The 24,734-nt window shown below is 45.4% G+C and overlaps 1 protein-coding gene across 1 annotated transcript in view; it reads left to right on the forward strand.

The window, feature by feature from the left end:
* ABCC4 (ATP binding cassette subfamily C member 4 (PEL blood group)) overlaps positions 1-24,734 on the forward strand; it is a 1,516,984-nt gene that overhangs the window by 1,384,584 nt on the left and 107,666 nt on the right. Inside the window, exons 28-29 of the mRNA XM_085622127.1 lie at positions 2,467-2,639; positions 6,413-6,518. Coding sequence (XP_085478253.1) covers positions 2,467-2,639; positions 6,413-6,518 — 279 coding nt within the window. The remainder of the gene's footprint in view (positions 1-2,466; positions 2,640-6,412; positions 6,519-24,734) is intronic.

Raw genomic sequence — 24,734 nt, forward strand, 5'->3', positions numbered from 1 at the left:
GGGTTGGAGATTAACATTTAAAAGACAAAGTATATGGTCTTCAACCCCGCTAGCTCTACCCGCCCCAACTTGCACATGAATGGTATCCAGCTGGAGAAGGTATCTGGTTTTGACTACTTAGGTCTTACCCTATCAGAAAAAAATTGACTGGGAGCCACAAAAAGACAGGTCAAGCCTCAAGCTGGCCCAGACCATTGGCGGTTTGGCCAAGCTCTAAAGAAACTCCTTTCACAAGCCTGTGGGTCTGGTCACAGAGATTTATAAAACCCAACTAAGGAGTGCTGCCTTGTATGGGGCCGAACTCTGGGGTCATTGCCACCCTAAGACTATTATCAAAACTGAGAACAGTTTCCTTAGACAGTTGTCCGGTCTACCGGTGAGCTCCCCATTATTCCCACTTTGATTGGATTTAGGGGTGAGACCCATTGCAGAGGAAATCGGTTGTAGACCCCTACTAATTTGGCAGCACTTATGGGTGACCCCAGAACTAGCCCAATATGGGTCAGAGCATCAAGAACTACTAGGTCTTCCTGGCACTGGTAAACTGTCTTGGTTCGCACATATCAAGGAAGGTCTACATATCATAGGTAGAGATAAACTATAGAGCAACCATGAGTCGGCTTGTGGGGCAATTTCGCACAATAAACTAGTTAGCAGCTACAGGGGGGAACTCGCCCAACTTTATGAAAATTCTGCCACTGGATCCCTTATAGTTAATTTTTGGGCAATAACGGATAAGTACAATCTAGAGCCATGCTTAGATGAAAGACAACCGGCTCTAGCCAGGAAACTGTACGTACAATTCAGGCACAGCTCTCTCCCCCTGCATGCATTTACTAAGAAATGGTCTGGGAGCTCTACTTTGGGTTGCCCAGCCAGCAGTAGGGGAGAGGAGACTGAACTCCATGGGTTTGTTTTCTGTCCTGGGTCTCAAAAAATTAGACACAGATGGCTGGTTCAATTGTGCAGGAATCTAGGTACACAACACTGTTAAGAAGCATTTAGGCTCCTAAAATACAGCACTCAAATGCCAATTGTCTATGCTGTATCCTGTTTTTTAAGCTCTATGTGGTGGGCATGAAAGGTCTTTTTAGGAACCAGCAATGAATTTAATACAGATTGATTTTTAACTGTTATGTATAATCAAATATGACTGCAGTCTCAGCAGAGAGGCAAGAGCTGGCTAAACCAACCTCCAGGATGGCTCATTTCCATAAACACCCTCCCCCTGGCATCTGCACATTCCTTCCTTAAGCCTGCCATCTTGCTGGGTTCAGAGGGTAGGGGCATAAATTAAACCGGTTTCTTCTGCCTGCCTCCTCCTTCATTTGAAGATCATTGTTTACGACCCCTCCCCCTTGCTCTGGCATTGATATGCAGCAGAACCCTCTCCTCCCAGAATGGCTCTTTCACCCCTGGGGCTACTTTTCACCTCATCAAAGCAGCCTAGCTAATCTGCTTAACTCTGACAAATCAGAGCAGATCACTGGAAGGCTGAATTTTGGCATATGGACAAGAAAGTCGTATAATTTTGTGTCTGTACATTTTTTAATAAATTCAACAATAGCATATTGTTGGATTTATCAATGCCATTCTAGTAAGTCCTTTCATTATATTTTTTGGGTTTTCCTGGCGGGAACTATTAATTAATAACTTCTTGCCATGTTAACCTATGTGGCTGAGGATCTCCTTCCCGAATGTCTTTTCCACCCCAGGGGCTACTTATCACCTCATCAAAGCAGCCTGGCTAATCTACTTAACTCTGACCAATCAGGGCAGATCACTAGAAGGCTGAATTTTGCCAAACAGGAAAGTCTTATAACGTCTTGTCTATACATTTTAGAATAAATTCAACAATAGGATTTGGTGGATTTATTAATACCATTCTAGTGAGTCCTTGAATTATATTTTTCGGGTTTTCTTGGGGGGAATTATTAATTAATAACTTCTTGCCATGTTAACCTATCTGGCTGTGGATCTGCCATTGGGAAAATGAACTGGGAAATTGATTCCCACGCCCTGGAGAAACAAACCCCAGCTTTGGGAGTTGGTTTCTAAAAAACAATTTTTAAAAAATGTTTAGTGGATAGCTGTGAACAACGATGGTGGCCGTCCACCACCTCCATCATAACGAGGCGGTCGGAAAGTAAAACGAGCGGCCCATTACGATGCGATCCTGAAAGCTCTAACTGCAGCTCGGAGCCTTTACGGCCCGCATCTTAATCGGCCCCTCTTTCCAGATTCAAAGTAAGGTCCACTGATACCGAGCATGATGTCAAACAAAACACCTGAAATTACATTAAACACAGAAAACAGGAACCATAAGATACATGTCATAACCACTGTTAAAGGTTTATTTCTAGAATGGTTTGCTTGACCATTTTCTCATAGTCTATGACATCAGCCATGATCTAATGTGCTTGTTTTTATGTTGGAAACTAACTGATCCTGTGCTCACATCTACAGGTTCAGCTGAAGGAAGCCATTGAGGAGCTGCCTAAAAAGATAGAGGCTCAATTATCAGAATCCGGATCTAATTTCAGTGTTGGGCAGAGGCAATTGGTATGCCTCGCAAGAGCAATCCTGAGAAAAAATCGAATCTTGATCATTGACGAGGCAACAGCAAATGTAGATCCAAGGTACTACAGTCATCTAACCTTTTCAACAAAAGTACTTTCTTCAAATTAAAACGTTTAGCAAATAGTATGATGAGAATAATGTGTTCATAATGCTATTGATTTTTTTGTATTTAATAAAATAATTAGGTAACACTTTCTTAACTTAATCTAGTACATGCAGAACCATAAGACAATTCTCAGTTCTTCCAGTTGGATAGATGAAACAAATCATTAACTAATTTCAAAAGAAGGTAGGCATCTTGGGACTTGCTGTCATTCCACTCTTCATCCCTATAATGCTGACATCCAATAGAGCATAGAAGTTAAACTGCTTGAAATTACACTTTGTGTGGGAAGGTTAGCACTGAGACCAATTTAAATAACGCCAATTAGGGATAGCCAATTCGACATATAATTTGTAATGGGCTAGAACACTGGCACTGAGGTCTGATTAGAAGGCCTCAGTTCACGCTCAGAGTCGATAAACCAGCAACATCAGTCCAAAAATGTGGTGGTGAACATGGAAAAATGTGCATATCCTTACATTCATCTCTTCCTGTAGTTATCTCTTCTTTCTTGCTCTCTTTTCCTCTGTCTCTTCTGACATTACTTCCTCTCTGGCTTTCTGTCATCTCTCACTGCACCTCTCTATTTTTAGTCCGATCACCCTCTCTACCTCACCTTTCTCATGCTAACACTCTCTTTATACAGCTCTCTAACTCACCTGTCTGTCTCTCCTTCTCTCTCTACCTCACACCTCTATCCATATGTCACCATTTGTTTGTATCAACTTCACCTGTGGCTCTACCTCACTTCACTCTATTTTACCTCTTTTCTCTCTACACTCATCTCAATTTCGGTACAACCACCACCCCTCTTTATATTTCTCTCTGCCTCAGTATTCTTTCACTGACATGTGTTTCTGTGCAATTTCTGCTGCTTATCTTTTTTCCCTGCTCTTTACCCTAAGCCTCTCTCTCTCTCTATGTCTCTTGTACGTCTCTCATTCCCTCACCTTTCTACAAGTCTATCTCAACTGCTCTCTACCTTTAACTTTCTCTAACTCACCTCTCTTTCTACCTTATCCCTCTATCTCACCCATAAGTGTACCCACCACTCTCCCTTCCTACATTTCTTTCTTTCTAAATTACTCTAAAACCTTTCATATTCCTAAACATCTATCTCCCTACCTAACTCTTCCTCTTTGTACATCCCAGTATGTTTCCTTCTGACTTCTTCATCTTTTTCTTTTTACCTTTCATCTCTCCCTTACTCTGCTATCTTCCACCCTAATTTCTTACTTTACATTATTTTCCCTTCTGCCATCTCTGATTCTACATCCTTCTCCCTCGACTTTGTCACTTTCTGTACCATTATCCTTCTTCCCGTCTCCCGTCCACTCAAATTTGTCTTACTCAAAATTACTTAAAATAGAGAACATCCTTGAAATAGGTTAAGAGATCCAGGGCACTCTGGACAATAGGCTGCGGGTTTCTAAGAATCCAAACCTGGGTACTGAATAAAACAAGTGCATCAGAAAATATTGTATACCAAACTTTTCAAACTTGCTTACACTTACAATGTTTGCAGAAAAAGGGTTGATGACTCGCATATGGTTGTGCCCTTTATGGAGTTGCACAGTGGGCAAAAAAGTTGATCAAATGGTCGAGTAATTACCAGTGATTGAGATTAATTCAAATATTCAGCCCTTCAGTTCTTAGGTTTCTCATTATGAAGCCATAAGTGCAATGGGTATGCTCAGACATGGGTCCTTTAACTTATGTGCCATACGACCCATGCTGCACCTTATTGCTGAGGCCAATTATGACTGAAATTGGTCTAGGGTTGCTTCTTTCCCATCCAAGCAGATCGACTGGCCTGTTCCTAGTGATGCACGACCAAAACTGATTTGCACATGGTTACTCCCTGTGTAAAGTTGCATAAAGGGTAAACAATGGAGCAGACACTCAAGAAATAGACAGGTAACAAAATACAGGAAAAACCTACCAAGGAATTTTTTGACTTTCATAAGCAGCCCCTGTGAGTGATGCCCCTCAGACTAAGGGCAGTAAGCTTGCATAGTTAAAAGCTACATGGGGTCCAACCCAGGAATGCGTTTGCAAAACACAAAGAGCCTCACTCTCAGACGTTCAACATTGAAGCTGAGGCGCAGTTCTAGATTCACCATAAATCCTACTGGGCCTTTCCCCGAAAGGCTGGAGCCATTGCATGCCGATTTTAAGCCCCACAACGTCTCCTTCTGTTACTTTTTCCAGCTCCCTAGGCTTTATGACAGCAGGCACGGTGAGGTGAGGAGAGGGAAAGAGAGAAAGGCAGAATGAAAAATAAGCATTGTCAAAGCCAAGGGGTCTGAAGTTGACTAATAGCCTTTGCGTTTTGTCAGTACTTGTTTTGTTTGGCCATGGTTTTTGTAAATCTTTAAAGTTGTGGGAACTGCTGGGCCCTCGACAATATAAAAAAAAGCACACAAAAATGGCGAAAAACAGAATATTATCTCAAAATGCACACATGGCCGTGTTAGTCTTTGCGACTTAAGTGAGCTACTTTATGTGTAGATATTCTCCTTGCAAAAGGGAAGAATCCCATCAGTCACAGTGAAATTAACCAATGACTGAAGTTTGCTGGCTCCCTTGTCTCATGCTGTATGAGGCACTGGGCGAAGAAAAAATGTGAATGACGCAATAACACACCAGTGGATGAAGAGTGCTCCCTGAATGGCCCTATAAGTAAGCATATTATAACTATAAATTTAGTGAAACCAAAAGATCTTGGCTGGCGCAAAACCTTAAAAAGCAAAAGTGAGCCACACCTGCTTTTGGTTCCCAGTTTACCCGTTTTTACATTACTTGGAAGGTGATGTCCTGACCAGTCATTGAAAGCACTTATTACCAGGGAGTTCCTAAGGGTTGCAGGGGATCTTGTTGGAAATATCTCACATCTCTTGTGCTGCACAGCTTTGTATAACCAAGACCCAAAAAAGACTGGGGCGCCATTTATAATGGCGGTAGATAGGAGTGGAGGAGTTCTGTTGCTCCTGCAGTTTTCAAATAGTAGAAATATACCTTCATTTGTATTTTAAGTGCCCTTGACTTCTTGCCATTGGCATTTGCAGAACAATAAGGAGCTCGTGGAGGAGGAATACATAATTTGCATTTATCTAACGTTATTCCCATTGTAAGATGTTAGATCTGTTCAGAGTGTGGTGTTCTGCTTTGCTGCATGCATATCCTTTAACCTTGGACTCAGAAGAAAGGGCTTCTGTGCTGTTGCCTTTTTAAGATCGCCCTTCTGAATAGTCACGGGTTGTTTGTGAGCAGGTATACATTATTTTTTCGTTATTGAACAAATTTCAATTGATAATCCAACTAAAGAGTCATAAGAGACTGGAATCAATGCGCAAGATATGTATTTTCTATAACCTTGGGGAAAATCGTCGTCTTTTGTCCTGCACAATGGACTCTGCTTTGCTACATACAATCATTTGCAGACCCTGGAAATAGATGGAAAAGAACACGGGGTTTTCAGGTGACATTATGCGAATTGCTTCTGTGCTTCAAGAGGCACACAATAGCTGACTTTCTGATTTGTTTTAATGAGTTAATTAAAAAAACTCTAATTTCTTGTTGCCTTTACGCTTATCCGCATGAACAAGTTGTATGGGCATTCAATATGGTGGTGTTTCATAATTATGAACGTGTATAATGCAGGCTTGATTTAAACTTCATAAAGCACACAGTTTATGTATCTGTTTTTGTTGTTTTCTCTTTTAAAAGAACTGACGAGTTGATTCAGAAGACAATCCGTGAAAAATTTGCTCAGTGTACTGTGCTGACGATTGCACACCGACTCAACACCATTATTGACAGCGATAAAATTTTGGTAAGCCCATCAGGGAAAGTCATTTACTATGGGTTAATTTTCAAATTAGTAGTGAGAAGAGAAAATGTATTCACTAATACCAACGACCTGATTACAGGCTTTTCATGGCAGACGTTCTATCCACCAATGTGGTAGAGCAACTACCTCTGCAACATTGGTGGTAAAATGTATGCCTTATTTAAACTTGGCTGCTGTAACAATGTGGATTTACCAGCATGAGAGAAGCTACTATATGAGAAAACTCAATGACGGGAAATCAAACATAATAATGTGGGATGATGGCATTTACACTCTCATATAGTGTAGACGGTACATCGTCGTGCCCATATTCCCAGTGTCCATGCCATGTTAGGGTGTTGAAAATAGTCCATTAGGGACACAAAATTACAGCTTTCCTGAAAGACCCTGATGATTTGCATGGTGATGTCACATGCCTCTGACTACGCCAGGGACGGTGGGGAACTGGCCATCCCCACAATTTCTGATTACATCAACAGTGATGCATAAGAGACGTGATGAGAAAGCCAGATAACGGGTTCACCAGTGGGACATCCACCATATGTCACTCTTGTAATAATGTGCTGTAATTCATTTGGCTGTACAGAGGACTTCCACCTTCATAATTGTGGAATCACATTAAGGTTAGAAGAAATATGCAAATATGTTCAAGGAACTGCTAAGCCATCACTTTGGACAAAGAACAGCGAGTGAACTCTTCTACCCACCGAACACCTATTGGTGGTCCTGCTTCACAGCAGGCCTTTGGTAACACTAAGCTAGCCACTGCAGTAGATATAGACATAGTTATGAGTGTTGGTAGCTTCTGATAGAGACTTCTAACCGCAGTTTCCTCACCTTAGAATAATCGACAGGCGTCAGACTGGAAACCTGGAAAATCTTGTTCAGCACCTCTGCACAGCAGTAGGTGGAGTCTTTCGGCTCTGCAGCGGTGGCTTCTATGTCGGAAGTGATGTTGTGGTGGCCATATAGGCGCCACTGTAGTGCTCTGACATCAGTTTCTACGTATCTAGATAGCTACCTGCCAGTGTGCCAGGGTACGTCCCTTCCAAATCTTCAGGATTCAAGACATCAGGCAGACGTCTGAGTCTGATTCCTCTTGGTTTTCTCTGGTTTCTGGGGTCGGGGTACGACCCTAAGACCTGTGCCAAGTGGAAGTCAACCCACGAAGGGTCTGTGCCATTTCCAGTCCTGTTTCTTTCCCGTGGGAGATCTCCGACCACTCCCGACGCTGTACTCATGTCGGACGTCTTTTCACTCTAAGAAGACCCCCTCGTCAAAGTCAGGTAAGTCAAAGAACAAAAAGAAGTCGAATCATTCTTTGGCTTCTCCCACTCGACCTTGTGCTTCTAGACTCCGCTCCCTCACTCCACCTACAGAGACGGCATCAGTGACCACGCTACTGTACCCTGAGTTTCCTGGCACCAGAGCGACACCCAACCAACTTGAAGTATTTTTTGGTAACCTGCCTCTATCATGACCCAGGGAACCAGGAGGTGTCCCTGCTGATTTACCATCAAATGGGTTTGCCCTAAACACCAGCTGGGCCATTTAGATTCTCACCCTGAATCAAACTGACACCACTGAGGGTGCCTCCATCCATCCCAACTCCACTTCCTCCAGTGCCATCCCTAGTGCTGATGGTGCTGAGCCAATAATTATCCTTGACCCTGCCATAGTGTCTTGGATACAGCCCCAGTCTTTGGTTTGCTCTCCCTTCTGGGGCAGGCTTTGGAGAAAGGTGCATCCTTTGCCACCATGATGCGCAGGGTGGCAGAGTTCCTCAGTTTCCAGCTGTTGCCTGTTGAGGAATGTCTTGACGGAGGTGCTTCAACCTGGGAGAGCTTGTCTGAGCCCATGCTCCCCTTTAATGAAGCCCTCAATGACGTGCTCTTGGGGGCCTGGATGAAACTTTGTACAGGGGCTCCTGTGCACCGAATGAATGCCTGTTGGCACTGTCTCACCTCTGAAGAACCAGCCTTCCTCTCACAACACCCCTCTCCTGAGAGCCTGGTGATGTAGGCCTTAACAGTGACGGTCAACCCCAGCGATTTCCCTACCACCTCACCGGATAGTGAATCACAGATGCTGTACACCTTTGGGAAGCACATATGCTTTTTTTATGCCAAAATGTTATTCGGTTTTTAATAAACCACACCTCATTCCCCACACAGAGAATCATACTTACCAACAGTGAAATGACTAATCAAAACCACCAATTAAAAGTGCATAATAGTGAAAGCAGGTATGAAGAATATCACAAGATCCACCCCTTTCTAACCTCCCCCTACTACAAACACCCTTACTCCAATATCTCTTTTCCTGAACTTTGAAAGTTCAATTCAACTCCCACCTCTATAGACCCAGATATCCTCCTCCGAGCCACAATGTGCCTCTGGTAGTCGCAGGGTGATGTCTCAATACTGGCACCATGATCCCAAAATTTTATAGAATTTAAGGGGACAACCTCTGGCCTTATATATAGGGATTTCATAGATCATGCATCTGTCCCTTTCTTGTTTCCATCACTCTAGAGATGGGGGTTGGTGCCCTTCCAGGCCCCAACAATGTCTCTTTTTGCTATCACAGCCCTAACCCTGACAGGCCAGTACGATAATTATTAGCGTCCAGATCTCCATTTGTATAAAGGAGGTCCATCTTAGGATAGCGGGGCAGCACACATCCCAACACTGTCTCCAGGCACACCAGCACCCCCTCCCAGTTTGAAGCATGCCCAGGTCTTATGGAGGAAGTTCCCCCACCTCGACTGGCATCTCAGGCAACCCGTGGTGTCCACTGCCCCTGTCTTCCAAAGCTTCTCCTGGGTATAGGTGGCCCTGTGGAATACTACCATTGTATGAGTGGGAATTGAGAGGCAATCTCTGCCTCTCAGGGAGAGGCACAGGCCTCCTTCAAGTCCTCATCTGTCAAATTGCCCCAGGTCGCCCTCCCAAGCTTCCCTCAGCTGATCAAACATGTCAGGAGTGTTAATCACTAACGATCGGTACATCTGGGAGACTTTATGTGCACTTAGTTCTTCCATAAGTATCCATAGGTATCTTGGTCTCCAGGGGATTGAAGTACGGTGTGTGGCCCTTAATGTATGGGATAAGTGCATGTCTTAAATGCTGATATCTATAAAATTGTTTATGATGTAGCTCAAAATGTCACTGCAATTTCTGGAATGATTCTATAGTGCGCCATAACATAACATCTCCCGGTTTTGCAATGCCAGTAACATCCCGGGGCCTATAACCTTCTAGGGTCTCAACGTGAGGCAGTCTGGCCACACCAAAATGGGGTTTCTTTAGTCAACTCTCCTTTCCAGTTAATGAAAGTCCCACCACACCTGGAGCACCACCTATGTGGCTGTTGGGAGGTGCGATACTTTAGCTCCTACCTACAGCAAATGCTGGATCAAACCTATTTGCCGGAACTTGGGAATCAGGTCACACTCAGGAGCGACTAGGATTCTAAAAACAGATACATTGCATAAAATTCTTTTAGCGTTAGACATTTATTTGCTGTCAATTTAATGCGAAAGGAAAAAGGCATGACATTTTAATTTTTATAGGTCAAGATTTGTAATCTAAATGTTTTAAATTTTATGTGCTGTTTCAGCATTTATGTGCACTTTCTTGAACTTGCACTTTATTTATTACTGCCTTGAACCCATATCTCCTTTTACAATAGCAAATCAATAATAGTCTTAGTTTATTGAATAGTAGGCTTAGCATTAGAACTATGTATTCCATTTAGCAAATTGAGAAACTAGTTATATATTACAAAGGCAACATTTTATTCATTGTGACTGCTAAGGGGGAACCTGGGAATGATTACTTTTAACTGTGTTTACCTTATATGTATGAATTGTTTTAACATGTATCTTTTATGGTTTTTAAAACCAAATAAAGATTAATGAATGAATGAATTGAGAGGGGTCTCCCTTATCGCCCATCGTTCAGTGGCAGAGGGAGGATCGCCTACACCCGAGAACCACCACTTGTTGATAATAATAGAATGAGATGCCCTACAGTATGAGAGTATGTCTGGCGTGGGGAGTCCCCCATAGCATTGTATTTGTAGCACTCGGAAAGGGCAATCCTCAGGGTGCAGTTCAAGCACAGAAAGGCTGTCAACAGGGATTCCATTCTCTTAAAGACCGAGGTGGTAGTAGGAAGCGGCAATGCTACAATGGATATAGGAGACAGAGCAGTATAACCATTTTAAAAATCACAGATCATCTGATAATGGATAGTGTCAGTGAAGCCCAAAAGCTCAGGTCCCTGGTCGCCTGACCCAGATGGGTTTAGATGCTCTGTTCCAAGGGCCACCAGTCACATATAGCCCTGGTACTGGAAACCCTCCCTGAGGATCTGTAAGCCCATTGCCAATCTCATCGCTCCTGAGTCACAGGCCATAGAATGCACCAAAGATCTGGAGTTGTTATTGGTGAGCCTGAGTACTCACTGAAAATCCCTAGTATCTGTAGAGTACAGGGGTTCAACCTAATGGGATCAACTAAAAAAACAGGACATAATCGGCATTTAGTGTTATCCTGTTTGAGATCTCTGGTGTCCATTCCAGACCTCTCACCAAGGTGTTGACCCTCTTTCACACCGCTAGGGTCTCAATTGCTATAGTGAACAGCAGTGGTGACAGAGGGCAACGCTGTCTCATCCCCCAGTACTATGTGAAGAGACTAGAGAGTGAACTTCCCACCCTCACTTTTACCCGAAGGTCAGTGTATAGCAGGCGCATCCACAAGACAAATTCAGCCCCAGAGTTGAGATTCTGCTGCGAAAAGCATATAATCCCAAAGTACAGAGTCAAATGGCTTGCGGAAATCCACCAACAGGAGCATATAGGCTCTTGGGGCCCGATTCACAGAACTAACTTAAGACAAAATCCTAAACTTATTACCATTTTGGTATTCACAGAAGGCACTTACTCATTTTGGTATTCACAGAAGGCACTTACTCATTGATGAGTAAGGGCCTTCTATGAATACCAAAATGAGTAAGTGCCTCAGAAGGCACTTACTCATTGATGAGTAAGTGCCTTCTGTGAATACCAAAATGAGTAAGTGCCTCAAAAGGCACTTACTCATTGATGAGTAAGTGCCTTCTGTGAATACCAAAATGAGTAAGTGCCTTCTGTGAATACCAAAATGGTAGTAAGTTTAGATTTTTGTCTTAGGTTTGTTCTGTGAATCGGGCCCAATGTGTTCTGTAGGCCAGCGCTTTGTGCACTAACGGAATAATGTGCTTTGTAGCACTCTTGGGCATAAAGCCTGATTGATCTGCAGGAACTAAAGCGTGATTTACAGAACATAACTTATTGGCCTGGACCTTTGCCCAGAGTTTGACCTCTGTGTTCAGCAGGGAAATAGGATGATACGGTGTGCAGGAATCGTCCAACAGCCTCGCTTTGCAGTCAGTGAATATCACGTGCCCCTTGGGCCAATACTCCTATGGTATCGAGTTGCACAGCTGCTTCCAATACTGATTTAGGAGTGCCAACCCATCCTCAACCAAGCTTTGGTGGATGGCAGGAATGTGGTAAAGTTTGCCATTCTTTGTGGACAAGACACCACAAACTCCTTAAGTAGAGCCATGGCTTCTACGGTGGCAATTCATCACCACGCCCAGGTACAGTCTACTGGATGCTTGGGGATGTCCAGTCAAAACTGACTGAAATACCTTTAATTGCTCTAGCCTTTCGGCGACATGGCCAATGTGGTGCTCGAGTGCTTTCTCAAGAGCAAGGTTACTGCCCGACCCCTTGAGTTCTCTCTATCACCTGGCCACAACAGCAATCCTTTAGCTCCTACCACAGATGTGGCAGGGTCAATTTTGGATATCTGCAGTACCAGTCTTACCCAGTCCAGTAGGCTGCCGAGTCCTTTCGTGGAAGCGGCTGCGGAGCCCAAAAGGAACGTGGAAGCCGGTCCCAGCATGCTGCCTAGTCACCCGCCACTACCACCTGCCTGAATGGTCATCGATTACATCCGACAGGTGGATGCTCCAAAACACCTCAGCCTCTCCCACTATCCCAATAGTTGCTGACTGAGGATCATCTCTCCTTGTTCCAGGAACTGCAGGCTCATTTGGCCAAAGGAGCTCTCAAGAGGGTGCCTGCACAAGAAGTAGGACATGACTGTTATTCCTGCTTCTTCCTGGTGCTAAAAAAGGACGGAGGCCTCTACCCTATAATAGATCTGCACCATCTCAAGTTCTTTCTGAGGTAAGAGAAATTCAGGGTGCTCATGTTGGCGCAGGTTCTGTCTGCTCTGAATCCTGGAAACTGGATGGTAGCACCTGCAGGACACCTATTTCCACATCCCCGTTCTGCTGTCCCATAAGCTCTAACTGCGGTTCACAGTGAGTCACAAGCATTTCCAAAGATCTGTAGATGTGGCCAATGGACCGTGACTGGGTCAGCTGCAGACCCCCCTCTCTTTCGCGTCCAGAGCTGACAGTGGTGACAGATGAGCTACTCGTAGTTTGGGCCAGCCTCCTGGGAGAGGTAGAGATCAGAAGACTCCAGTGGAGTCTCAGCCTCATATCAATCTGTTGTAGTTGAGGGCTGTTCACTTGGTATTGAAAGCCTTTCATCCTTCAGTCAAAGGATGGCTGGTTCAGGTGTTCATGGACAACACCAGTCATGTGGTATTGCAACAAACAGGGTGGGGTTGTAGACTGTGTGCCAGAAGGCTCTGTACCTCTGGACTTAGCTAGAGCGCCAGGGCATTTTCCTGGTCATGCAGCACCTGGCAGGATCTCTGAATGCCAGGGTGGACGAACTCACTAGTCGATGCCTCGAAGATTATGAATGGCAACTACAACTGGAGGCTCGTCCGAGACTAGGGTGAATCTTGGGTCGATCTGTTCACCACCGCTGAGAATGCAAAATACCAGCACTTCTGCATGAGGAACTTTACAAAGCAGAATGTTGTGGTTTATGATTTTTCAATATGTTGTTACAGCTGCACATGTCACTACCACATACCTGAGCTTGACGCCCCCATTTAGAACAAGTACAGTAGGATGTCTCATGGCCACTGGGAAAAGGTGATTGTACAGCTGTGACGTTTTCAGCATACGTCTGAGTGTATTGCCTTTTCCACACAGTTCATCATCTGTTGCATAATATGCAGTTTTTGACAAAAAAGTGTGTTTCTTAAATGCTTCAAAAGTTAATAGAAGGGGTATACAGGTTATGCAATGCTTTGACTAGACTATGCCAAATCGTAAATGTAACCGTTCAGCTCTTAGTGGCCACATTCAAGCAGTTTTACCCAGGTAGATTAAATTTACCCAGTTGATAGACTGAGAGGTCCATCAAATCGGTATAAAATTAAAAATATTTAATATTTAGCTTTAATTCAAACAAGGTGGAATAAATGATTTCTAATTAAAATATTAAGCTTCACTAGTCACGCAAATTCCTAATTACATCACAGATACCCCTCTCAAAGTAGGAGTTATTTTAAGAAGGCTCTGAGAGTTAATAAGATTAACTGAGCATTTTGCATCTATTTCCCCCCTCAATATCTTGCATTCCAAATTGCCTATTGGTGAAACACACAAATAATACCTATGAAGTGCACAATACTGTTCTGCTGTTCATTAATCAACCAGATGTTTTGAGATGCAAGATCGAATGACCAGGAGTTGCTCAATATATGAGGCGTATAAAATGATTACAAGAAATATGTGCATGTGGACTCTCCTATTTGTAAAAATGTGGGTTAATATGGCAATCATGTGCTGCTTTGATTCAAGACAAAATCATTAACTGTTGGTGAATAGCACTTTGAAAAGGATTTGCCTAATATGTATAGATTTCTTTCATAAAAAACCCGAGCATTTTGGTAACACTAACAGCCCTTTTATATCACAGTGTTAAAATGTAGGGATAGCTACAAAATAATGCTACCGAATGTGTTCAATAGTTTGCCTTTAGCCTCTTAAAGTATTGAATATTTGGGATGCCACATAATTTCCCTTTCTGTACGGCATCAAGACACCACTATGGCCAATTTGGTCCTCCACTATCATATAATCGACTTTCTTAGAGTGAATGGAAATGCAGGGATTATCTCACTAAATATATTTTAAAAAATTGTACCAAAGCAAACCATGTCTAGCCTATGTCTGGCTAAAATGTGTTGAGCATCTAGCAAAGCTACAGTAATGCAGTTAAAATAAGTAGACCAATTAATCCTGGTGTATTTATGATAGTTTGTGCATTTGCTGGGATTATTTCAGGTCAATATATGTTTAGATAGGTTAAAAAAGCAGTTTTTACCATTTGTTGCATTACACGTCTGGGCTTAACGGTAACGTTTTTAATATAGCAAGGGGGATAAAATTTGAAAGGTTCCTCCAGTTGTTGTGGTCAAACATTGATTTGATAAATCCCCTACAGCTGGGTCCTGAATACACAGAGAAAATATTGTAACCATAGCCGCCTGGTAATATTGTCTGGAATTCAATGTTTATTTTTTATTTACTCGCTAGCACAATCTAGTCTTTAAATCCAAGGGTGCTCTCTCGCTTTCTATATCTATCTGTCTAAAAATCTATCTATCTATCTATCTATCTATCTATCTATCTATCTATCTATCTAATATGTATATGTTGATTCCAATTCGTAGTCACCCAAACCTTCCGACCTGCTCAAGGGTGTTAAATAGAGCAATGCCTGAGCTGCCAGATATCTTTAAAATGTTGTGCATAGTGCAATGCTAAAAGAATGCACAAATAAGAAATAATATTACACAACTCCCAATGTTCACTTAACGTCATCCTGGAGGATGTTTATTTATCACTCAACATTAATTTCCAATAATCATATCCAGACTTCATTCTCTTCATTGTACTGTGGATTAGAAACAGATTAAAATAATTTCATACATGAGAGAAAATGTAAATGAAAATAAAAAACAAATAACAATTAGTTGGTTACTACATAGAAGTCAGTGGCTAAAATTAATCAGTTAAATGTACAATCAATTCCCCTGTCTTATTTAGACCAAGCGGTTCTACTGTATCCAAATTATTGATATATCTAGAAAACATTTTTCTCAATACATTCTCATGTTCACCACCTCTCAGGTTACTCATCACCTGGTCAATCCCAAAGTTCATAGTTTTCATCCAATTTGCCCTGTGAATTGAGGAAAAATATCTGACCATAGGTACTTCGTATCAAAATTCACAATGGGCCTCCATTGTTCAAAGATCATCTTCTTTACTGGGAAAATGGTAATCCCAGTATATTATTTTCCTGCACGGACACTCAATACAATATACTGTATCATCTAACTTACATGTTAAGAACTTCTTGATGTCTTATTCTTTAGATTTAAATGCAAGGCTGTAAGAATAAACCATTGTTACTGTACTTACATGCCTTGCAGTGCCCACATACATGGAAACCATGTAAGTCAGAAATTCCAGTAGTATCTATTCTGAGAAAGTATAGATGGTTAGATACCAAGTTATCTTTTATTCACCTAGTCTTCCTGTATGTTATGGATGGTGTCTGCTGTACGGCCCCACTATAGGGCCATTTTAAAGAATACCCCAGTGCCTCTGCAAGAGACCTTTAATCTCAAATGATTGGTCTGAAAAAGTTGCTATAATTCTGATTTTGCTTGGTGGTTGGAATCTTAGTTCACTGTATAGCCCCCTCTTTATACAATATATCCTCCCTGTTTACTTTAGCTGTTGTTTCACTGCAATATTCAATGTCTTCTCTGACTAACCTGTGACACAAAATCTTGCTAGTGGCTCTGACCTGGCTCTCTCGTCCAACTCATCTATACTACAAATCCATTTATATCTTATCAATTCCCCTTTTCAAAATGTAACATATGGTACTATATGGATGATTACCCCGCACATGGAGGATGCTGTTCCCTGCTCTTTCAAAATACAGCTGCCCTAAGACCTCCACCTTCAACCTTTAACTTGATATCCAGGAATCCTTTCTCTGTGGAACTGTAGTTCATCGTGAATTTCAAAATTCGATTATTCTAATTCAATATTTTAAAAAATTCCAATAATTAATTTACACTTCCATTCCATATCAAAAACAGGTTGTCAATGTACGGGAGCCACATGATAACCTTAGACATTAGTCCCTTGAGACCTGGGTCCCTGAACAACTGTTCCTCTCACCAGTACATGGATCAATTTGCGTAGCTGAGTACAAAACAGGGGCCCATAATGGTCCTAATCACTAATTTGTTACAGAGTTTGTCCTAAGAGGAAGACATTTTCATTTAGACATACATCAATCATTTTCATTGCCATTTTAATATGTTTGAAAAACGTAAATGATTTTCCATCCAGATCAAATTTAACACCCTCCATTTCCTGCTCCTGATGTATGCTAGTGTATAGTGAGTTGACACCTAACGTCACCATAAGGTACTTCATATTCCAAGAGATGTTGGTAGTTATCTTTATAAAATTGGTGCTATTTTTGAGGAATGAGGGTAGTGTTTGAACCATAGGGAACAGGAAATGGCCTATATATACAGATGTCCTTTTGAAAAGACTAAAACATGTCTACCCAGAGAGCGTAGAAGGTCTTTTTGCACTTTAAGCAAATAAAACCTGGGAATTCTGGGATGCGATTTTTTGAGTAGCATGTCCTGCTCTAGTATACTAAATTCCCTCCAAGTGACAAGAGTGGCATGATATCTTTGTACTAACTTCTTTTGATATTTCATACCCACCTTTGTGTAACACTCTACATCATCCAATTCATTGTGTGTCCTTTTGATGTGCTCTTCCCCTGACTATATTACAGCATTTCCTCTTTTGTCTTAGATCTTAATAATTATATCCCTTTCTGCCCCCAGTATCTTTAACACGTTGTACTGAGGCCATGTCAGGTTTCTCTTACTTATAGTGAACATGCATCTCTTCAAATGTTTCAATACCATAATAATTAACTTGTAACATTTATGCTATCATGGGGCAGATTAGATATTGTTCTTGATTTGCTCGTATAATACCTATTGGTTTCAAATATGATAGCATTCAAAATTTCAATTAATTGCTCATCTGTTCACACATGATCAAAAACGACCACATCCATAGTTACACTGCTGACATTTAAACTATATGCTGTACATAGACCAAACATCTTTCCTGCTAGGGGAATCCCCATGTATTTCACTTTTAGGACTTAGAAGTTGTGCTTTTCTTTTGTTTAAGTTTTCTAATAAATTGGAACAAATCTATCTGAGTTTGAGTTTTATCAAAGTTCCTAGACTGACAGAAAGTTAAGACTAGCTTAAACATGTGAAGTTTCTCTTTATCGAATTGCCTGCTAAATAGATTAATTACAATTACATTATAATTTACTTGTTTGTCCATGCAACCTCCGCATGGATCAGTCTCTTGTTGTGTTTCTCTCCATATGCCCTCGATTTTCACAGTCTCTTTTGTTGATGCCATTGTTGTTTTACACCTCACCCTTCTCTTGGTGGTCTGGGTTATTTTATGTCTGACCCCTGCAGAGTGCCTGGTGCTCCTCTAAAAAATTCACATTGTTCAGTGTGCTGGATGTCTCTGCCAGTTTCAAAGATTCTGGTTCCGAACGTACTTCTAATCCTGTGTCCAATACCAGTTTCTCGTATTTTTATAAGTCTGTCCTTTCTGTTCAACACCTATTTGTCATATTTCTTTTACTAATGTCATGACTCTTCCAATCTCATACTCCCATTTTTCCTGCTTCAATTTCCCTTGTTTTCACTTGACAATGTTGTCTTCATATTTGCTCAATCACATATCCATACTTTCTTTCAATTTGGCAATCGATTCCACATCCTCCAACTTACTAGATCATTTTATAATCGTTCTGTCGCTACAAGAATTTTTGCATGCTCTACCCAATCATACTTGATTAAAATATTAATCACTCTCTTTGATCAGTCTTTAAATTATTTGCCTATTCATCTCACATGTTGGGATTGGCCCGTTGATGCATGGGGAGTATTTATATCCTACACCTCTGGGTAAGTCGTCCCACCTCCAAGTATTTCTCCAGAGTGGTTGCCTCCCACCTCCTATGAAATTCCCATCTATGGAGTTTCTAACTTAGTCAGCATTGCTGCTTTAACCTTTTTCAATCTGCTTGTGTCTGCTACCATTGTGTCAATTATTATTTCTTTATTACTCCCACCCTCTATGCCTTCTAACATGGGCATTACCCCTACACATCCTGTGAAGTCAATTAATCTGATATTTGTTTCCTTGACCGCCCCCTTGAAGATTTACCAGGAACCGGAATAGCCCTCACACCTGAGCCCTCCGAAACTGTGTCAGGGATTTTCCTCCATCCACCCACTTATCTCCTTCGCCCTGGAGGTCAGCTTTTCATTATCTGTGGTGGGGCTGGGCTCCGGTAAACAGATACTCTGCTTCCAGTTCAAAATCGCCCAAACCGTCTGACCAGCCCAAGCGGGGTGAAGTGAGCATGGGCTGGGCTGCCCGATATCTGCAAAAATGTTTGTAGTCAAACACCAAAAGGACGCACAACTCAGGAGTAGTATTGCTCGTCAGTGTCTGTTCACCTTGATGGGCGTGATGTTTTTCAGCCATATCGGCAACCTGGTGCCATTGTCTGTTAAACAACCCCATGTGACCTTAGCAACATAATAAATGAATAAACACTGGTCTGCAATTCTACTCCTGAAAGGTACATTCTTTTGTTGTTGAACTACATGCAACATACATACATGCATACATACATACACACACACATACATACATATAAAGCCACTGGGTAGTTATAGTTAGGACTTAGTTACCACAGTAAGAGCATGTTTTGTTTTGCTAATAATTTTGACGCCTGTTTGACATATCTTTATAAAACGTTCTAATAAAAGTTTATCCACCTCAGCTCCTTCCTTTAAAGTTTTTGGCTGATCTGTCAAGTGGGGGCAAAAAAAAGGGAGGGTTCCAAAACTTTCTCCCCATGCAATTTCTTTTTTTTTTTTTTTTTTTTTTTAAACCGTTTATTGCAATCTTCAAATATATACAAGTATGGGCCTACAACCTTCCGGCCGGCCGCTAGAGTGACAAAAGAATATGACATACATACAAAAAAGGCTCTTGGCGTTGCGGAGAGGTAGATCAGGAGGGGTCAACGACGTGGGCCACATAACTCCGAGCCCGCAATACGGTTTCATTTTATAAGAACACAACAACACACAAAAACCACACCCGCAAGGCAACCCGCAATCCGAAGTGACAGCACGTGCTCCGTAAGTGGGGGACCCCAACCATCCACAAGAATCTAAAGAGGGGAACGGGAAGAGAGCAGGGACTGGGGGACCCTGTGCCCGGGGCCGGGGGAGGGGGTCAACTAGGGGGACGGAGCTGGCGAGGCAGCCGGCAGCAGCGGCGGCTCACAAATACCCCCGCGGTAGGCGTTCCAGGGGCCCCAAACTTTCACCCACGCCCCAGGCTTACCTCTCGCCACGTACACCACCTTTTCTCGGAACATGCACCAATCCATGTGCTCTTTCCAGGCCGACACCGCCGGGGGCCTCTGGGACCCCCACAGCTGCGCGATGTCACGCTTAGCTACCATATATCCCAGAGTCACCCATCGTGTCTGCGGAACCGAGTAGTCAGTTGGTTCCCACACATTCAGCAAGCATCTCCTCGCTTCCGGCAACAGCGCGACACGCGTAACCACTCGCAGGACCTCATGCACACCACGCCAGAATCGCTCCACCTTCGGGCACTCCCACAGAATATGCAAAAAAGTCACCAAAGCACCACACCCACGCTTACACAGCCCATCCTCGGCATAGCCCATACGCAGAAGCCTTGTCCCCGTCATGTAAACCCGGTGGAGGATCTTTAGCTGGACGAAGCGAAGGCGAGCCGGTATGGCCACCTCCTTCGGAGAGGCCACCGCGGAAATCCAGTCCTCGTCGTCCAACTCCAGCCCATCGGCAACCCAGGCCTCGCGGAGGCCAGTCAGCAAGCCCGAGCGATCATTAATCAGTTTTTTATATATGAGGGAGATCGTGCTGTCCGGAACATGGCCATCCAGCACTCTATCCTCCAGGGGGGATGACTCCGGAATGGAGGCGACGTCTGGGAAGACGGAGCCCAGTGCGTGGCGGACCTGCAGGTACCGATAGTATTCGCTGCCCTGCAGCTGAAACTCCGTCTGCAGCATCTCGAATGTTTTAAATCCCCCCCTCGTCCAGAGGTCCCCCACTGTACTGATGCCGATCGTGTCCCACTTCTCGAAGCCCTTCGAGGTCCACAGGGAGCCCAACCTCTCGGACGCATACAGCGGTGACGCCCGGGTCAAACGGTCCTTCCACCCCATAGCTGCGTTAGCCGCGTGCCATACTCGCACCATGACACGCGTAGGTCCCGTCAGGCGGGGGTCGGGCGCGCCAGAGTAGAGCGCTCGATTGTAGTCGCCACCAGGCAGGAGCATCTTGTCCATTTCAAATGCCGGGTTCAAGGCGGGCCCGTAAAGGCCATGATTAATTGCAGCTAGCTGGGAGGCCCAGTAATACCGTTTAATATCCGGGAGGGCAACCCCCCCGTCGTACCACGGGAGCGTCAACTTCGCCAAGGCAATACGCGGCCTCCCGTCCCAGAACAAGCGACGCTGTAGACTCTCCACCTCACGGAAGTAGCGCGCCGGGACCAAGTCCATAGTGTTCTGGAGAGCGTACAGGAAGCGTGGCAGCGACATCATCTTAAACAATGCCGCCCGGCCAAGCGGCGAAAGCGGCAGGCGCCGCCAACGCGCGACGTCCTCCTTCAAGCGCTGGAGGGGGGGAAGCAAATTCCGCTCGTAGCGGGCCTCCGGGTCCAGAGTGATATAGATACCCAGGTACCGGAACCCCTGAGATGCAATCTGGATCGGACAGTCCCGCGGGAGGACGGGAGCCTCCCCGGAAAGCACATACACACATGATTTAGCCCAGTTGATGACAAGGCCTGAGTTGCGACCGAATGAACGCAAAACATCAACCAGGACAATCAGTGATTTACGCGGGGAGGCGAGGTACAAAAGGATATCGTCAGCGTATAGGGACACGCGGTCCTCATACTCGGGGGTCCAACGGAGACCACGGATGGAAGGGTGCCACCGCAGCCACTCCGCCAGGGGTTCCAAGGCCAGTGCAAACAGGAGAGGCGACAAGGGGCAACCCTGTCGCGTGCCTCGTCCCAGCGCGAATGGGGCCGAGACTCGCCCGTTCACCACCACCTGCGCCAATGGGCCCGAATACAACAATTTGACCCAGCTGATGAATCCCGGTCCAAATCCAAATTTCGCCAGCATCGCCCAAATGTATGGCCACTCGAGTGTATCAAACGCCATGGTGGCGTCTAGGGACGCCAAGATGGCCGGCTCCCGCACAAACGGAACACGCGCGAGCACCCCGTGCAGGCGCCGCAGATTAAGGGCCGTGTTGCGATGGGGTATAAAGCCGGACTGGTCTTGGTGGACCAGATCGCCCACCACACCGACCAGCCGGTTGGCGAGCACCTTGGCGAGGATTTTGGGCTCCGCATTCAAGAGCGAGATAGGCCTATAGGATGTGACCCGTTCTCGGGGTCTCCCCTCCTTGTGGATCACTACGATTGTAGCCAGACGCTGGTCCGGCGGGAGGGAGCCCCGTGAGTGGGCCGCCAGGAACATCGCGCGAAGGTGGGGTGCCAGCACATCCGGTCGCAGCTTATACAGCTCGATAGGGATGCCGTTTGGGCCCATGGCCTTGCCAGATGCGACCGAGCGTATGGCGAGGGCAATTTCATCCGAGGTGGGAGCAGCCTCCAACGACTCCCTGTCCTCCACCGAAAGGGAGGGCAGCGCGATGTCCCGAAGCAGGGCATGGGAATCCTCCTCCGAGCAGGGAGAAACCGGGGAATACACCTCGCGGAAATAATCCGCGAAGCAAGAGACAATGTCTTCTGGCTCGGTGACACGTACACCATCCATTCTCTCGATCAGCGGGACCACACGATTCGCTCTCTCCTTTTTATCCAACCACGCAATCAATTTACCAGCCTTATCACCCACATCATACAGTCGCCCCTGTTGCTCTCTGCTGAGGCCCCTGGCCGCCTCCGTGACGAGGGCCCTATAGGACGCCTGCTTAAGGTGTAGAACATGTAGTGTGGCATCCGTCACCCCATTCCCCAGGTCACCCTCTAGTTCAGTAATTTCGGCTTCCACCCGGGTCACCTCCTCCTGTTCGCGCCTCCGGGCATGGGAGATAGAGGAGAGGGCCTCCCCTCTAAGAACTGTCTTGAAGGCCTCCCACAGGGAGATGGCCGAGGGGACAGACCCCACGTTCTCCTCAAAGTACCGCTGCAAGGATTTAATCAAGTCGGCACGAATAGTGGGGTCGCGCAGGCACCATGCATTGATTGGGGCCACCCTACCCTCCCCCCTCGGGAAGACATCAAAATGCAACAGGAGCGGGGAGTGATCTGAAATACCCCGAGCCAGATGGCGCACCTCTCCCACTCTCCCAGCATAGGCCGCAGGGACAAGGACATGATCAAGCCGCGAGAAGCTACCATGGGCACCCGAATGAAAGGTGTACTGCAGCTGCGCGGGATGTTTTAGTCGCCAGCAGTCTACCAATCCCAATGTATCTAGGAGGCCGGGCAGGCACGCCTGTGCCCGGGGGAGGTCCCTAGGGGGGTAACGATCCATAGTCCCAGAAGCCACCGCATTGAAGTCTCCCCCAACCACCAGAAGCCCCCCCGGGAGGTCAAGGAGGAGGCGCCCCAGGTCCGCAAAAGTGGTAGATTGTAACCCCGGTGGGACGTACACTGATACAAAAACGACTACTTTGCCCTCCATTCTCCCCACCAAGACCGTGTAGCGTCCCCTCTCATCATGGCGCACCTCATCTATTTCCAGCGGGAGCGAGTTCTTAACCATGATGCCCACCCCCCGCGAGCCTGACGTGAAGCCCGAGTGGGCCACCAAGCGATAGCCCCGCCGATTCATGGCATAAAAGGAATTACCAATGAGGTGTGTCTCCTGCAGAAAGACCACATCTGGAAAAATTCGTTTCAAATACTGCAGGACCACACCTCACTTAATCCTATCCCCCAGTCCATTAACGTTCCACGACAACAGAGTTAAGTCCCTACCCCCCATCACAAACAGAAGCCATCATTTGTCCCCCCAAGAGCACCTCAAAAACATCAACACAGTAAAGGGTTTGCCTTGCGGTAAAGACGAACAACACCCCACCCCAACCCACCCGTCCCAACAGAACTCCCCCCTCCCTGCACCCCTGCATGAGCCCAGACAGCCCCCCCAAAGTGCAGTGTGCCTGTCGCCCCATAGATGAAAAAACTAACTAGTCCCCCAGAGGAGGAGGGAAAGCCCCCAAGGAACCCCGCACGACCTCCACAGGAGGGGAACATACACGAGCAGTCAATGATAACAGTAATATTGTCCCGAGCAAGGCCTACTATTTGTCCCTCAGTCCTGATCCGGCGGGCCCTCCCCACCAACCGCACCCCCCCCACCCCCCCGACCCCGATCCCCGGGCAAAGTGTCCAACCAGTCCCCGGCCGCCTCGGGACGATCAAAAAAGTGCGTGCGGCCATCCACCTCTACCCTCAGCTTAGCTGGAAAAAGCATTGCGTACTTAAGGTTCAGGTCCCGTAAGCGACGTTTAACTCCGAGAAAACTCAGTCTCTGTTTTTGGACCGCCGGAGTAAAATCAGGGTAGAAATTGACGTCCATGTTGTCGAGTCTGACCGGTCCTCGTAGCCTAGAAGTCTGCAGGATAGCGTCCCTGTCCCGAAAATTGAAGATCCGGGCAATGAGAGGCCTCGGCGGGGCTCCGACCTTAGGTCTTCCCCCGGGGACCCTGTGGGCACGTTCCACCGCAAAGAGTTTACTCAGCCCCCGGGGCTGGAGATGGGTAAGGATCAAGTCCTCCACAAACAGATCCGCCGCCTCCTCCTCGCGTCCCTCCGGCACCCCAAGAATGCGGACATTGTTCCTCCGGGCCCGACCCTCGGAATCCTCCAGTCGACGATCCATCAGGGCGCTCGCCTGGCCAAGCCGGCGCACCTCCTTTTGGAGGGCCGCCACGTCCGTAGTGAGGCCCGAGGTAGTGTGGACCAAAGAGTCGACCCGGTCATTCGTTTTGGACAA

This window comes from Triturus cristatus, chromosome 8 (assembly GCF_964204655.1).
Source record: "Triturus cristatus chromosome 8, aTriCri1.1, whole genome shotgun sequence".
Lineage (NCBI taxonomy): Eukaryota > Metazoa > Chordata > Amphibia > Caudata > Salamandridae > Triturus > Triturus cristatus.